Here is an 18,652-nt window from a genome sequence, read left to right as displayed (position 1 = left end):
ACCGAGGAAGATGTTGGATAATTTCCTAGTTCTTTGAAATTATTTAACAAAAGAGGGAATTTGCTACCTGGGCGAGAGCCCTAAATTCAGTTGGATCAGTAGTGCTTTATTTATTTATTTATTAATTAATTAATTAATTTATTTATTTATTTATTTATTTATTTATTTATTTATGTATTTATTTATTTATTTATTTATTTATTCCTGTACCTGAAAGACAAACCAACGTAAGTCACATTTTATGAAACTGTCATTTTATTTTTATGGCAATAAAATAATAATTAAACGTTTTAGGTGTAAATTATATTATTGAATGTGTTCAGAGATCAAAATTACACAAAATATGTCAATAAAAATTATGAACATTTATTGCGTAAGTCATAATGCAGCAAAAATGTTCAACTGACATTTTTACTCTTTATTGTAAAATGACCAAAGTGTGACTTACGTTGGTTTAGCTCTCCGGAAAAGAATGTACATGTATTTAGTTTTTCCCTTGTTTAACATTAAAATAATAATAATAATAATAATAATAATAATAATAATAATAATAATAATAATAATAATAATAATAATAATAATAATAATAATAATAATAATAATAATAATAATAATAATGTCTGGATCGCGTAGCTGTCAGCTTGCTTTCGGTAGATAGTGTATTCAAAACCCACTGTCGGCAGATCTGTACAAGAATTTATAATTTCCCACCAACAGATCTTATATGCTGCTTAATGTAGTTTCAACTACTGTTTACCTTAAAAGACAACGTGATAGCGGAATTTCGTCTTGAAAAGGTGATTAATTTCGTGTCAGTAAGCCTGATGCAATACTAAATCCCAGCCTACTGCGCATGGACCGAACCTGTTATCTAGAACATATAAATGCTAAGCAGCCTTTCACAAATTAGGTAATGCCTGTTGGGTAGACTGAGGTTAATCACATTTCTTTTAATCGGGAAGGAAATTTTATCCCCAAAAATTCTCTTATCCCTACCATTCATTAACACAATCACTATCTCTATTGAAGGAATTTTCCAGCGTTGATTTCACGGTGTTTCATAAGGAAAATGTTTGAGTGCACACTTGAGGGAATTTAAATGCGACGACTTCGTATCGTTGCCTTCGACACGTCAAAGAAATCCTGAGGGACAAAACTCCGATATCCTGTCGTCTATCAAAACCTATAGAATTATTATTATTATTATTATTATTATTATTATTATTATTATTATTATTATTATTATTATTCGCAGGAAGTTGGGTGGGTGGTACTGGCCACATAGCCGTGATTATGCATTCGGGAGTTGGTGGATTCGAACCCCACCGTCTGCAGCTTTGAAAATGGCTTTTCATGGCTTATTATTTCCGCACCAGGAAAATGCTGGGATTGTACCTTAATTAGGGCCATGCTCACTTCCTTTTCAGTCATGGGATTTTCTATCCCATTCGCTGAATTATTATTATTATTATTATTATTATTATTATTATTATTATTATTATTATTATTATTATTATAATAAGATATGCGAATAAGTGCATTAAGACTACGCAAAGTACTTAGAGGCGGGCATTTGCCTTCCTCTGTGCTCATATTTCTTTTATTCTTTTACTGTGGGCTTCCTTTCTGTCTTCAGACCAGGTTGTGCCAGTCTTCTTCTTTGGTCTTTCCTCTTACTCAACTTGCCATTTGTGAATTTTGGATCTGAAGATTACCCTGTTTTGGACATCGGCTGGTGTAATTCCTGTCTGTTTCAAATCCGTTTTGACTTCGCCAAACCATTTCATTGTGTCTGTTTTACCTTTACTCCTATTTTCATAGAGTTTGTTTTGTAAATCTGTCTGGATGAATTTTTTTAATATGACCATAGAATCTTAGCCTGCCTTTTCTAATGTCACTGACTATTTGTGTATTGTTTGATTTCCTGTCTGCCTCTAAGTTGGTATTGTCCGTTGGTGAGTTTTGGGCCTAGAATTTTTCTCGTGATTTTGCGTTCCTTTTTCACAATGTTTTCAATGTCTGCTTTCCTGTTCAAAATTAGGGTCTCTGATCCAAAAAGACATTCCAATTTAATGACTGTATTGTAATGTCTCAGTTTTGTATGCTTGAGGATACTTTTTTTGTTAGAGATATTTTGGGTTAGTCGATGTGCATTTTCCATGTTTTGGCATCTAATTTCATTGGGTTTAGTTTCGATTCCATTTTCCTGAACTGTTTCACCAAGATACTTAAACTGTGATACTCGTTTAATTTTGCCATATTTTGTTTCCATTATTATTATTATTATTACTTGCTTAACACACGTACTTTCATTTTTAAAGATATTACTATTACCCTCTGGAAAAATAATCTACTGTAGAAATAGTAGATATGCTGTGGCAGAGGAAGGGGAATTGTCATCAGAGTCTACTGTATCTTCAGCAAATTTGAGATATCCATATATCGACTGAGTTGGCCGTGCAGTTAGGGGTGCGCAGATATGAGCTTGCATTCCGGAGACAGTGGGTTCGAACTCCACTGTCGGCAGCCCTGAAGATGGTTTGCCGTGGTTTTCCATTTTCACACCAGGCAAAGGCCGTTTCCTTCCAACTCCTAGTCCTTTTTTATCCCATCGTGTCCATATGACCTAAACATGTCAGTGCGACGTAAAATAAATTTAAAAAAGAGATCCATACTTATTTTCCACATGATTATGAAGTTTGTGAATTGTATCTAGTGTGATAATATTTCATTTAATTAACATGTTAATCTTGTGTTTATTAAATATTCAATGTCTGCCTAATATTGACTTAACCTTATTTTTAATTCCAGCATCCACTGACATCCAAGCGCTGCGTATGAAATGGTTCTTCGATGTTTGAACAACACGGCTAATTCCCTGGGCTGATTTTTCTTTAATGTGTGGAGACTTCGTCACAATTTTTATCAAGGTAAATATTTCCACTTAGACATTATTCTTTGACATATATTTGGACATTTATCCTGATCTGCCCCATATAACCTGTTTAAAGCATTCTGAGGAATTAGAAAAGAGAAACACTCACGAAATTAAATCCGCTTAGCATAAACCAGAAATCAAGGGACTATTGTATGTAATAAAATCATTTTTCGTTGTCATGTTATTTTGTTATTTGTTTGTCAGAACACTGCCTTCTACAGTATATAGAGTAGGTACAAATGGCATAGTGTTTTAAACGAGTTTCCACTGCCTTTGACTGGCATTTCGTCTAGGTCAGAGCAGAGCCCCCTTACACATGGTAACGTCGCCGAAGCTACGAAAAGCAAATTTTTCAGAAGAGACAAAATACAGTTTGCTCCTCACTACAGGCATTTATCTCTCTTAATAGTTGTTTATTTGATTTTTTTTTGCTAGGGGCTTTACGTCGCACCGACACAGATAGGTCTTATGGCGACAATGGGATAGGAAAGGTCTAGGAGTTGGAAGGAAGCGGCCGTGGCCTTAATTAAGGTACAGCCCCAGCATTTGCCTGGTGTGAAAATGGGGAAACAACGGAAAACCATTTTCAGGGCTGCCGATATTGGGATTCGAACCTACTATCTCCCGGATGCAAGCTCACAGCCGCGCGCCTCTACACGCACGGCCAACTCACCCGGTATTTGAATTCTATAATGTGTCTAAGATTGTTTTTACTGCTATATATGGTATGGGATCATACAGTTTCTTGAAATTAATTATTTAACGTGAAATTTGAGGGTTACGACATTTGACTCGGACTGATGCAACTTCAGTGTTGGTCACGACAGTGTATATTTTGGGTTACACTCATTGTAATAAATAATAATAATAACGGTAAGTTGTTTATTATGTGAAAGAATGATCATTAATAGAAGGGAAACTATTATAGAACACACATTTTCTATTCTGATTTATTTAAATAAATTACCGTGACAGAAGTAACTCTCAAATTCACAACGAAACTGAATTAGCATCTTATACTAATAAGTATTTGTATACTGTATGACCAAAATATTATTACTGAATTATCTAGTTTATTTTAGCGACAACTAAATCAGACACACACATCAAAAGCAAAGAAAAAACTGTGTTATGCCGGCTGGCTTGCGCGGGTTTGTGAGATCGAGAGACTTAGCTGTCGAAAGTATAGTGGCTTACGCCGATTGACTGGGACAACCTACTGTTAACTGACGGTTACGACTAGTTAGTTACGCCAAGTGGCTTACCTGACCTTGCGATGTGTAGGATTACGCTATCAACTTTCTTACTTTTTTATTTTTTATTTTTTGTATTGAAGGAAGGTGTTGAGGGTTACTCCAGTTTATCAAAATGTGCGTTACAGTGTTAACTATTTGATTTACACATAACCTCAATTTGGAATTTCGGGAGGGTTACGGCAATTGACCTGTACACCATCGATATTATGTACTTTGCTATAAGAAAGCAAGCTCATTTCTTCGCGAAAAATACTTAACTGAACCTCAACATTCCTGTAATATACTACAGACACGTCTTAATTTTTCTTTTTCTTTTTTAAATATAGACTTCAGGCATTAACGACCATGGCCAGCAGGCACTCGCACTACAAGGAAAAGCATAGAATTGTCTATATAAACACGCTCTCTCTCTCCCAAAGCAGAAAAAAATATCCATGGTTTTCATACTTTTCTTGTAGCGGAGAACATTTTTTCCTGGCTCTTTTATGACATATGAGGCATTCAGAATACAAGTGGTGTGAGTCCAGATACACCGCTTTTGTGGCATTGGAAGTTAACGAAATGTGGGAATAAAACACTCAACATATATTTTACAAATCTAAATTTGGTGTGTTTGGAAAGAGAAAATAGTACTTCACTCGTTCCATGTGAATTTCAGTGCACAGAATAAACATTTGAAATTATAATAATTTTTGAAATAGAAATTATGGACTTCTTTCAGTTTTCTACTGAAAATTATTACAAAACATTCAGTACACAATATAACTTTTTGATTTGAAGTTTGTAATTGACAGAAATACATCATTCCAGTGTTTCCATTCGCAGTTCTTTTATTGATCACAATTCTTTGCCCATTTACACATAGTACAATCCACCATTGTCTTCAGCATCTACGCCTTTTTCAGAAAGTTCTGATTGACAATTATTTGAAATGAAAGGAAGATGCTAAAAGAAATTTTGGTAGATGGAAGGAATAAAAGGCAGCAGATCCAACATATCTTTCTTCTACGCATCAGTAACGCACGTCGCAGCATGTAGGGACGACCTTGTTCTGGTAGCTGTAGTGTTGGTCTTCCTTTAATTTTCTTTGCTAAATTAAGTTCATGAAGCTGCATGTCGGTATTTAGGCTGGTCTTGTGTTTTAGGGAAAATTGACTTCCCTTTTCGTACCTCAACCATCACACTCGTAACCAATGAATTCTGTGGCTATTTACAGCTTTTCTTCGGTTCACAATGGCTTCTTCCAATTTTGGGTGGATAAGAATTGTTTTAAAAAGATATTTTCTCTTGGATTCTTTCACAGTGATCCCCTAGTCATCTGGCGAATAAATAATAAATAAATAAATAAATAAATAAATAAATAAATAAATAAATATGTTGTTCTATGAAGGCAAAGTCTGCATCATTGGGTAGGTACGAATGTCCTGACCGAGGAATTTATAATTTTTTTTTCTGTGTCCATACCAGTTGTTTGTAATAGGTTATTCAATGCAAGTGCCATTTTTAAATTCCGATACTGTCAGGTACAAATGTTGGAATACAAAATAACATGCTTGCAATGTTTACATGTCTTGTTCAGATGCTTCACTAGACGAGATGAAAGATCTTGCGATCGTCTTCCCCTTTTCGTTTCATTTCACATGTACATAAAACCATTATGTTCATTAAAGGGATGTATCCCAAAGTTGCACACGTACAGATTCCTCTTATAGTATGTTACCGATGTGGACAGTTTTGGAAATGGGAGTGCCTTCTGTAGATCAAATGTCAGTACATAACATTCAGTATTCGGGAGATAGTAGGTTCGAATCTCACTGTCGGCAGTCCTGAAGATGGTTTTCCGTGGTTTCCCATTTTCACACCAAGCAAATGCTGGGGCTGTACCTTAATTGAGGCCACGGCCGCTTCCTTCCTACTCTTAGCCCTTTCCTGTTCCATCATCGCCATGAGACCTATCTGTGTCGGTGCGACGAAAAACAACTTAAAAGTACATAACATTCATCTGAAAAATCAGTTGCATCTAATTTTAAATTCTCGCTAGCCTCAACAGCTATTACTAAGTGCACTTCTCTTCCTGCTTCAAGAATTAGCTTCATTCTGTTCCATTGAAAATCTTTATTGTCATCGCAGAAAATGTATGTCTCTCTTGATAGCAGCTTGAAATGGAGATTAAATTTGGCCGCGAAAATATTGTGAAGGAATTTCTCGTTCTCTGATGTTTTCTATTCTTCTTTACATTCCTGCACGTACATATTGTACATTTTTCATATAGACGTTGCTGTTTTTTTCAGAATTTTTGTTTCTGGTGTAATAACTCTGATAGCCAGGAAATGATTTCATATGATTAATAACATCAGTTTTAAAACTTACCTGAATTTACTTCCGAACACTCTTCTCTGTCCATATAAATAATTAGCTGGTGTTATAGCAATAAAACATCAAAACACAACTTGGTGTGCGGACTTGCTTCACTTGTATTCTGAAATAATAAACAGCTGCATCAGTGGTCATGTAAAGTGCTGCCACCTGCAGACAAACAGCTCAACTATGGACTTTGTTCACTAGTGCTCTGAAAAAGCCCCCATACTGGAGAGTATAATACGGCTCTGTTCTAAAAATCAATAATTTTTGGGCTTACACCACTTGTATTCTGAGGGCCTCATATGTATAGTCATAATCATGGATAAGTGGCTGATCCACACTGGCAAAACGTGATTCGTTGAGTGTCTATTTTCCCTTGAAAATACCGAAGAAATAAGGAAGAAGATGCGATTCTTTAGTAAAAATTGTATTTTATCAGGAATATAACAACAAATATAATTGCAAATTATAAATAATAATATTAAACAAAGCTTATTCAAGTGATGTTGAAACGGCAGCATCGCCTGTGCAAGACCTGTAAATAGAAAACATTAATATTGTCGAATACACTGTAAAAATTTGAAAAATTTCTACACTAATTTCAAATAAATTAAGCACATCCAAGAGAGTCACTGTTCCTTTCTTCAATTTCTTTGTCACGTTCACACTGTAATATTGGAGCACTCACTTTGTGAAACCGCGCTTGCACTTGGTTAACATAGGCTAGTCAGTTTATTGGCATATAGTCCGAGTCACTTCCTCTTCTTGGGATACGTTAGAGTTTTCCGGACCCAGACACTGATTTCCGAGAAAATCTCTTCTCCACTTCCAGGGCTCTTTGCGTGGAACACGCTGTGCACATTAACAACCTACTACCCAGCACCACTGCTCTGTTCAGTTCAGATGGCCTCAAACTGAACATCGGACGGATGACTCAGTCAGATGCAATGTAGATGTCATAAAGAATAATGTTTTTGGCTTTACGTCCCACTAATTACTGTTGCGGTTTTCAGAGACGCGAGGTGCGGGAATTTAGTCCCTCAGGGGTTCTTTTACGTGCCAGTACATCTACTGACACGAGGCTGTCGTATCTGTGCACCTTCAAATACCACCGGATTGAGCTAGGATCGAACCTGCCTAGTTGGGGTCAGAAGGCCAGTGCCCTAACCGTCTGAGCCACTCAACCCGGCAGATTTATAACGGTTCGTAATATCCACCTAAATTTTCTCCATACCTGCTTGATGACTTCCCACTGAGCAAGTCTTTGATATATGGTATCTCTACAGTTCCTACACAACGTACACATATTGCCTTCTTTCATACCGAGCTCGATAGCTGCAGTCGCTTAAGTGCGGCCAGTATCCAGTATTCGGGAGATAGTAGGTTCGAACCCCACTGTCGGCAGCCCTGAAGATGGTTTTCCGTGGTTTCCCATTTTCACACCAGGCAAATGCTGGGGCTGTACCTTAATTAAGGCCACGGCCGCTACCTTCCCAGTCCTAGCCCTTTCCTGTCCCATCGTCGCCATAAGACATATCTGTGTCGGTGCGACGTAAAGCCAATAGCAAAAAAAAAAATAGCCTTCTTTCATACGAATGCGGTGGAACTTAATGCTTGTGTGTACGTTATCGAGTATTACCCTGTATCAGCTGTTACGAGGTGTTTCGGGAACTGCATGATTCGATGTACTCCTCCAAACACGGTTCCAGTTGACAATCAGCGCCGTCTTCATGATCTTAGATGGATTGATATTGCTGTCGGAGCATATGGGTGTACAACTTATTCGTTCTTATTTCTGTAGATGTAAGTAGATTCCGGGGACGATAACAACAATTAAGTCGAAGTACGATCACTATCCATATCTGCTTCTGCTCTTACCAGTAATGAAAGTCCACAGCCCGTTTCCAAACATTCGACCAGGTCAGGAATTAAATGAATGAAGCCCCCATCTAGCTGCGAGGATAGGATTTTTTTGTTTGTTTACAAGTTGCTTTACGTCGCACCGAAACAGTTAGGTATTCTGGTGACGATGGGACAGGAAAGGGCTAGGACTGAGAAGGAAGTGATCGTGGTATTAATTAAGGTACAGCCCCAGAATTTGTCTGGGGTGAATATGGGAAACCATGGAAAACCGTCTTCCGGGCTGCCGACTGTGGAGTTCGAACCCACAATCTCCCGAATACTGGATACTGGCCGCGCTTAAGGGACTGCAGCCATCGAGTTCGGTGATAGGAATTGTGCCGGCTGCTGAAGCCTGTCGCACTTCTCTGGTCCTGCCGGATGATGATTAAGACGATTAGCAGAAACTAGGCTTTACCAACATTTTTGTGAATAGCAGGAACGACCATTAAGCCAACGGCAGCTTGAAGCCCATGAAACTTAAGAGCATTGTACTCTACATGCAAGCCTTATTATTTTCGAATTAGTTCTCACATTACATCTTCGATACCTCTGAGTAATACAAATAAAAGTTTATTTTGCGTAAAAGTATTGAAATCTGCTAGTTTTAAGAATATTAATTAGTTTTAGTTTAAGTGATAATTCTGAATATGCTTTTTGTCGAGCGTTATTTCACTTTTAAGTTCATACATAAATAAACATTTTAAAATAATAATAATAATAATAATAATAATAATAATAATAATAATAATAATAATAATAATAATAATAATAATAATAATAATAATAATAATTATTATTATTATTATTATTATTATTATTATTATTATTATTATTATTATTATTATTATTATTATGCCTTTGCTGGCGAGATGTAGTGTTTATAGTGCACTATGTCTTCTGGTATGGGCTATATCAAATTTGTTACTTTCAATGACCTGTCTCAGTCTCATCCTTGGCTTTGACAATGTGAAAGTGACTGAGGTATGAGTGATGCTAGTAATACCATTCCTTATGCAGGCAGTCCCTGTTATGAATGGTGTGAAAATATCGCTCATAGGGTCGACTGTTGCATGAATTTCAGTGGGCTTGGCAGACTGATATGTAATAGCATCGGCTGGCTCAGTGAGGAAAGCAACGGGAAACTACCTCACTCCTCATTTCCCTAGTACGCCTCTTCAGTGACGCCTAGGCTATTTATGACAGCTGTTGGCGGAGCTGCAGAGGATCAAACCAGCCTTTGGGCTGAATACCCAACATACATTATTATTATTATTATTATTATTATTATTATTATTATTATTATTATTATTATTATTATTATTATTATTATTATTAGGCTCTTATTATTAGAGGGGGACGCTACAAGGAAGCTTGCAGACCTCCTGTCTAGAGTGTAGTAGTTGATTAGTAATTAAGTGCTTCGTAGTATTCTTCTTCCTGGCCTTAATCGCAGTTTCACTGTGGTCGGTGATATAGATTTGACACAGTGTCACGGCTGTTTGCCCTTGCTAACGTCAACCCTGTGAGGAGGGATGTATTCACTATTGTGTGTACCTGTGTTGGTTAGTAGAATAATGTGCTGTGTATATTTGAAGATAAGTGAATGAAGACAAACATAGACACTCAGTCCCCGAACCAATGTGGAAATAACCACATGCAGTTAAAATCCTGGATCAGGCCGGGAGTCGAATCCGGGGCCCTCTGAACCGAAAACCAGTACGCTGGCCATTCAGCCAAGAAACCGGGCTAAGAGCATCGTAGTATAATTATTCATAGTTAATTAATTTTTTATTACTAATTCAAGCATTCAAAATTTTCACTATAAAATGTACCTGTAATTTATCTGACAAACTATTGAATGGATAATATTCATATTTTCATTAACTTCTTAACATAATAACCAAGAGCCACGGAACCTAAATCGTTTTCAGTGTCTGAATTAGAGAGACATGTAAAAGACATGTAATATTTATTCTCTTCAAAAATGGCCTTAAGTAAAAGGAAATCCAAAATCTTGTTCCATGCTTAAGAATCACTCAGTTTTGTTTCTGTGTATTTGAAATAGATGTTGTAGACAGCATAACTAATTTAAAAGTTCTAGCTACAGAAATCTGAGGGATACAGAGGCTAAAATTTAGCCGTTGTTGTTTGGGTCATCAGTCCATAGACTGGTTTGATGCAGCCTCCATGTCACCCTATCATGTGACCTTTTCATTTTTACGTAATTCCTACACATACTCTAATATGCTTGTTATATTCATGCCTTGGCCTACCCATACCATTCTTACTCGCCCACCCCCACCCCCACCACATCCTACACTTCCGTCATAAACTAATTGAACAACAATTTAGTCCTGAGTGTCTCAAGATGTGTCCTGTCATTCTGTCTCTTCGTCTGCCAAAACTTCACCACATCTTTCTCCTTTAACCAATTCGATCAAGTATCTCTTCATCCGTAATCCAGTTTTCTCATCTCACCTTCAGCATTATTCTGTAACACCACATTTCAAAAGCCTCTATTATTACTTTTTCTCAGTTGGTTAGCGACCACATTTCACTTCCATACAGTGCATTCCAATGTGCATATCTGTGTTTGATAGGAGCGAATTTCTTCCTTTCTTAAAAATGGCTTTCCTTGATTGTGCTAGTCCACGTTACTCCCACTCGTTCGCCATCCTACTACCCAAGTACTAATTTACATCTACTTCTTTTAACACTACATTTCTAACTGTATTACCTGACTTCATTCGACTGCATTACATTTGTTTCGGGTGTATTTGTGATCATTTTCATTAAGAAAATAAAAAAGCAAAGTCATCTCCGTACAGGCCATGAAGGCCCTTGGAGTGGTGGAAGGTAAAGGCTTCCACGAATCGTAACCTCGGCACATGATGGGGTGGAGTGGTTAGTTCTACGCCAGGCCGCCTTCCCCCTGGAATTAACCTGGTACTCATTTTTGGTGTAGGCTGAGTGGACCTCAGGGCCATATGCACCTCCGGAAGTGGAGATCTCGTTTCTTAAATTTTACGACTTCCTGACGGCGATTCGAACCCACGTCCTTCCGGGCGAACCGAGCACGCCTTTACCACCTCGGCCAGGCAGCCCCTATTAAGAAAATAGGACTATCAATCAATCAATCAATCAATCAATCAATCAATCACTACTGATCTGCATTTAGGGCAGTCGCCCAGGTGGCAGATTCCCTAGCTGTTGTTTTCCTAGCCTTTTCTTAAATGATCCCAAAGAAATTGGAAAATTATTGAACATTTCCCTTGGTAAGTTATTCCAATCCCTAACTCCCCTTCCTATAAACGAATATTTGCCCCAATTTGTCCCCTTGGGGACAAGGACGGGAAAATAAATAAAATAATAATTGAAAGATTTTTATGGAAGTGCTTAATTCATTCACAAAGGTTTTCAGATTGATAGGCATAACAGCCTATTGTAAAAATATGTACGCATGTGATACAAATGTGTCTACAAGATGTTGTTATTATTCATACGGATTGTCAAGGAATGACAAATTCTACGATCCGGAATAGGGTATAATTCTGTCTTCAGATCCGTACAAGCAATACTACTCCATTGAACAGTTTCCAAAAGCGTAAAGGAGCAGTGTGAGGTTCGAAGGATACTACGACAGCTAATAGTTTACTCTGTGAATCAGAGAATGGCTCGACGCCAGTTGTGTGTATGCCAAGACTTTAAAAGTCACATGTAGGGAAGGGATCTTGGAAGAAGTCAATTCAATCTTCTAATCGTGTTTAGTTCGGAAGATTATTTTAGAGGAGTCTACACCAAGTTCCAATACTGCTAGATACCAACCCACACTTTCACGACACGTCATCATTTCTGGTTTGGCGGGTCTAACAGACGTTCGATTCCTAAAATTCGTTCTCAAGATTTTAACTAAAACCAATGATTTCATTCTAAAATGTATCAACACAGTTTCTCAAAAATTATTTTATGTAATTTCATAATCATTCTTAGTTTTCTGTAAATGTTTTATCGCTAATGGTTTGGTAACGTTATTTTGGATTCACAATTTATCATCAAATAGGATAGAGTAAAGGGGACACGGAACGAAAAAAATGAAAAATAACTTTTTATTTTATTATTTTGAATTTTGTATCTGTGACCATTCCCCTTTCCAATGGTGTATCAATTTTGATAATCCTCCTGCTGGAAGTATTTTTAATTAATTCTTTTATAATATGATGCATAGGCTTCAGGCTCCCGCAAAGCAGGTAATTTAACATTTGGACTGACAGAAGCAGTATTTTTTATATATATGCCAATAGAGTGGTAGATTTAAGTAGATGAGGGAAATATATTGCTGTGGAACTTCACTGTTGGCAGCATTGTCATGCATTTGGTTGTTGACTGTCATTTGTTTGCTTTGTTTATGGTTGATATGATTACATGACATGTGTTTCTGTTTACTTCGGTGTTCTTACTGTGTTTTGATGATCCAGTATGCCTCGTGTTAATACTAGAGTGTTCAAAAAGCGTGTTCATTCGAAGAAGAAGGCCAGAGTTGGAGAGCACTTTGTTGCTGACCGTTTATTAACCAGTCCTTCTACTAGTAATGTTCTGTGATATGTCATCAACGGATGACACGCTCCAGCATGGACTGTGTGCACGACAACTGATGTAACTTCAACAGAGGAATAGAGACAGGAGAAACTTACAGTCATCCTCACAGTCTGCCGTATGATATTATGGAGGAAATGCAATCTATTTTCAGGGATCTGCCATACATCAATCTTTTGAAAAATGCTTCCATGGTCACACACAATATACTAATGAATTTGTAAATAGCATTATATGGAGCCGTTTGCAAAAAGCTGTGTTTGTGTCAATAAGGATACTTCATTTTGTTGTATATGATGTGGCATCATTTAACCATGGAAATAATCACAAAATGTGAAGTGCTGCAAAGACTGGGGCTGGGCATTGGCTCTCATACCCGTGACGCCATGCTGCAACTCGACTTGGAAAGACTGAGATACGCTGAAATGGCTGTTAAAAACTTGCACCAGAAGGCCAGACAAGTCAGAAGAGCTAGTAAGAGAAGCCTACAAGGTGAAATGGAAGAGGATAAAGATAATCCAAGCTATGGAGCAGGCATGCACTAAAGCTGTGGCTTTAAAGTCCATTTCCTGAAAGTCATTGTTTTTAATACATAAGGAACATTTTCTCAGGTTGTGTGAGATACAGAAAATTCGCACTTTCAGGGTTACTTTCAAACGTTGTTGTGCACATGCTGAAATAATTATTATTGTTGTAGGTCAGATATTAAGTATTTTATTAGAGTAAAAAGTGGCAAAAAATTGCCTAAATTTGTAACTTCCAAATAATAATTAAAAAATCAGAAAGTATTTCATATTACTCAAAACCAGTTATTTCAGTACCAAGCCAAGATATGTAGGTACATGCTGTGTAATTTTCAAATTGATAGCTGTAATAGGTTTTTAGAAAAATGTACCTTTGTGAAGCATGATTTAACATTGTAAGCATAGGGCGTTCCGTGTCCCCATGAACACCATAGGTTTGCGTTGCCTGTAAATGGCGCCGCAAAGTGAGAAAAACATAGGTCTGTAGGGGCTAATTGAAAATTAATACACGTCATAGACCTGGAAATGTCTTAACATTTAGTACAGTGTTACACCAATTAAAACAAATTTTAATTTCGGAAAGTGCACATGAAAAGGAACGTTTGCTCTAATCTAATATTTAATATTCCTTTGGTCGTATAAATTAAATTTATTACGAGAGTTAAATGGTTCTTTAACAACTGTTATTTTGTCCTATATTGAAACCTAGGCAGTAAATATTGGTGTGATTCTATTTATAGTTCATTAAAAATACTTATTCATAAATAGTCATATGGAATATGGGACTGGCGTAGGCATACAAAGACAAAGATAAACAGTAATATCCTGTAGTGAATTTAACAAGTGTTTGAATAATTGCGAGATGGTAGACTTTTCCTCAATCTCTTCGTTATGGAACTATGCCTTATCCATGCACTCCAGGTCTTCTACTAGGGTCTATTAATACTACAGTATTGTACAATAATAGGAAACAGCGATTTTATACAGTAACCAAATTGCAAACACCATTCTTGACGATGTAATAGGTATAAGATCGGATTTACATAACTCCTTGCGGTTTGAAAATCGATCAATGCATGTGAGAATTTCGAAATAGACAGTTACGTCCGTTGGGTAGGAATGCCACGTGAATCTGTTGGAACCGTGCCTTATAGCCAAACTTGTATACACCTTTTGCTTTATTTTCCTTTCACATGTGATTAAATACTGAGTGATCCATCAGCTTCTTAAAGTGTACGTTTATGCAACCTGTAGTTTATGGACACCCTTAAACTATCTGTCCCTGTTCTTATCCAGGATTACTACAACGATATGGTTGGGTTTAAGCTCGACTCTACTACATACGGAATCCTTAGCACCAATTGTAATTCACTGATGAATGCATGAAACCATAACAATTTCCAATAACACGTTATAACAGGAAGCATATGAACAGGTGCCATATAGACTGCGAACTTCCTTCTGATGGCTAGCGCAATGGGAAACCAGGCCGTGCAGAGGTAGAGCAATTCCCAGGAAGTACCTCGTTTCTTTACAGTCTATTATGGCTACTTTAACTTTATTTTTAAAGAACGTTCGATGTGTTAGTATGTCGTTAAACCACTAGCAAAACGAAAATTAAAGAATAGAACCGTATATGAGGCTGGAAATGTCCGTATCGAGCTCGACAGCTGCAGTCGCTTTAGATCGGCCAGTAACCAGTATTCGGGAGATAGTGGGTTCGAACCCACTGTCCTTAGCCCTGAAGATGCTTTTACGTGGTTTCCCATTTTCACACCAGGTAAACGCTGGGGCTGTACCTTAATTAAGGCCACGGCCACTTCCTTCCCACTCCTAACGTTTCCCCTTCCTTCGTCGCCATAAGACCTATCTGTATCGGTGCGACGTAAAGCAACTTGTAAAAAAATGTCTATCTGCATTGGATGTTACGTTGTATAATTGCTGTGAAATAGTGGTTCATCCTGAAAGGGGACTATTGATGAAAAAAGGCTGCATAGTTGCCCACTTCCTGTATTAGCCACTGGCAAAATATTATCGAAGTGTTGAAAAGTCAGATCGTGGAGCTCCTGACGTAGTTCAATTTTTGCGAATGGAATGTATTAAGTAATACTCGCATAGCGGATGACCGACTGATGTTCTGTTGTGTAGGTGTTTGTACTAATGTGAGGGGCATTGTGGGCAGCGTGTAATGATCAGATGTTATAGGATCATCTCGAACAGGAGGAAATACACCAAGCGCCCTAGTTGCACACAAGGCTCCGGAACGTATTGGCGATTGGTTTCCATCTCTTAGGAAATTGCTTGAGATGAAGGTGTTGCGACTGTAATGTCTTCTGTCATGTTTCCACATAGACGAGTAATGTATCAACGTAATCGGCATTGCAATATGTCGCATGTATATATTAATCTTTCTTCTTTCTTTCTTAATCAGTTTACCCTCCAGGGTTGGTTTTTCCCTCGGACTCAGCGAGGAATCCCACCTCTACCGCCTCAAGGGCAGTGTCCTGGAGCGTGAGACGTTGGTTAGGAGGATACAACCGGGGAGGAGGACCACTACCTCGCCCAGGTGGCCTCACCTGTTATGCTGAACAGGGGCCTTGTGGGGGAATGGGAAGAACGGAAGAGATAGACAAGGAAGAGGGAAGAAAGCGGCCGTGGCCTTAAGTTAGGTACCATCCCGGTAATTGCCTGCAAGAAAACCACTTCGAGGATGGCTGAGATGGGAATCGAACCCCCCTCTACTCAGTTGACCTCCCAAGGCTGAGTGGACTCTGTTCCAGCCCTCGTACCACTTTTCAAATCTCGTGATATAGCCGGGAATCGAACCCTGGCCTCCGGTGGTGGAAGCTACTCACACTAACCACTACATCACAGAGGCGACTTGTACAGATTAATACAAACAATATTTTGTTAACTACCACTACACGAGTGAATGAAGAAGCTTTGTGTTATGTTCATTTCTGCAGGTGTGGAATAAGCACGATAGATATAAGCCTATTTAGCATATGGCAGTATGAAAGAATTCTTTTTTTTTTTTACAGTTTGCCTTACGTCTCCCAGGTAGGTCATATGGCGACGATGGGATAGGAAAGGGCTAGGAGTGGAAAGGAAGCGGCCGTTGGCTTAATCAAGGTACAGCCCAAGCATGTACATGGTGTGAAAGTGAAAAATCACGGAAAACCATCTTCAGGGCTGCCGACAGTAGGGTTCGAATCCACTATCTCCCGAATGCAAGCTCACAGCTACTCGATCCTAACCGCACGGCCAACTCGCTCGCTTAAAAAGAACATTTTTCCGAGGTCGCCTGCATACATGACTGAATACGGACAAACCTGAAATGATGTGGATCCTATTCTCCAGTTTTCTATTTTAAGGAACACAATTCCTGTTTCATTGAATATTCTACTGGTAATATCCTTGAAATTGTGAGTCTCATCATTTCGTTAGGCGCCAACTTAAAATTTAAATTTAATTGGTTTGTGGCTTAAGTTAGCTGAGCATTTTGCATTCGGGAGATGGTAGATTGGAATCCCACTATCGGCAGCCCTTAAAATAGCTTTCCACGGTTTCCCATTTTCACACCAGATAAATGTTTACCGAGCTCGATAGCTGCAGTCGCTTAAGTGCGGCCAGTATCCAGTAATCGGGAGATAGTGGGTTCGAACCCCACTGTCGGCAGCCCTTAAAATAGCTTTCCATGGTTTCCCATTTTCACACCAGGTAAATATTTAATTAAAGGCAACGGCCGTTACCTTCCAAATCCAAGCCCTTTCCCATCCTTGCGTCGTCGAGATCTTTCTACGTGTTAGTGCGACGTTAAACAATCAGCACAGAAAAAAAACCGTACCGAGCTCGATAGTTGCAGTCGCTTAAGTGCGGCCAGTATCCAGTATTCGGGAGATAGTGGATTCGAACCCCACTGTCGACAGCCCTGAGGATGGTTTTCCGTGGTTTCCGATTTTCACACCAGGCAAATGTTGGGGATGTACCTTAATTAAGGCCACGGCCGCTTCCTTCCCACTCCTAGCCCTCTCCTGTCCCATCGTCGCCATAAGACCTATCTGTGTCGGTGCGACGTAAAGCCAATAGCAAAGAAAAAAACAGCTGTTCGTTTTCTTGAGTTATTCATATGGTAGAAGACGCGCTATCTGTGCTCAAGTTGTCGGGTTTTTGTACGGATCAGTCCCTTGATATTTGAAATACAGTCTCGTGTAGATAGATTCACCGGTGCGTAAAAACTCCTACGAGACGTCTTCGAAAACCGAAATGGTAGGTAGTGGGATGTTAGATCAGTAAAATTATTATTATTATTATTATTATTATTATTATTATTATTATTATTATTATTATTATTATTATTCTAAGCTCTTTCTATAAACGACAATTGCGATGAAAATACACGCACAGAAATATGTTCAGGGCGCATCTTGCATCTCACTGCTACTTGGATCCATAGTGAAAGCAACAGATTCAAATCTATAGCACGAAGTATTTGTTTCTGACTAATAAGGGAGTGGTTGTTTGCTCTTAACCTGACAGCACGCAATAGTTCAAGCACCAGTACTTAACGATTTTTAAAAGTCCAACGTTACGTTCGAAACTGGATGTCTGTCTGCGAAATGTATAATCTACCTTTCATCGCTGTTAGAACAAGTGTCCTTGCTACAATTTTCACGAGTAAATATGCTCTAGTTAATTATTGAGTCTTGAATGCTACCTGTAGCATGTTGCGTACGCACTACGGCCATGTTTTAGCCAGCTGTTGGCTCCGCCAGGTGGTCTAGCCACGTCACCTGGCCACGCGGGCCCTGTGCTCTAGGCCCTGCCTTCGCCCTCCTATCACCTGCCGAAATGGAGACACACACACACATATGTGCAACCTGCCTGGTGTATGTTGTGATCGACTGCAAGGTTAAATCTATAAGATACAGGATAGATTTGTCAACTGTAAATGTGTTGTCGCGAGCTTATCATTCTGAACCTGAGGTTATGTCTGTAGAGATGTCAACTTGTGTTCAGTTTTTGAAAGCCCAATTTCAGGCGTATAATGTTTCGGTTCGAGTTATGTTATCTTCAAA

General features: G+C 38.4%; 1 protein-coding gene across 1 annotated transcript in view; it reads left to right on the top strand.

The window, feature by feature from the left end:
* The window catches only part of Delta (neurogenic locus protein delta), a 1,656,387-nt gene that overhangs the window by 1,109,853 nt on the left and 527,882 nt on the right, over nt 1-18,652 (top strand). The window contains exon 5 of the mRNA XM_067142151.2: nt 2,812-2,930. Within this exon, the coding sequence (XP_066998252.2) occupies nt 2,898-2,930 (33 nt within the window). The 5' untranslated portion in view covers nt 2,812-2,897. The remainder of the gene's footprint in view (nt 1-2,811; nt 2,931-18,652) is intronic.

Source organism: Anabrus simplex, chromosome 2 (assembly GCF_040414725.1).
Source record: "Anabrus simplex isolate iqAnaSimp1 chromosome 2, ASM4041472v1, whole genome shotgun sequence".
NCBI classification, from domain to species: domain Eukaryota; kingdom Metazoa; phylum Arthropoda; class Insecta; order Orthoptera; family Tettigoniidae; genus Anabrus; species Anabrus simplex.
This window is presented reverse-complemented; position numbering and strand designations above follow the sequence as displayed.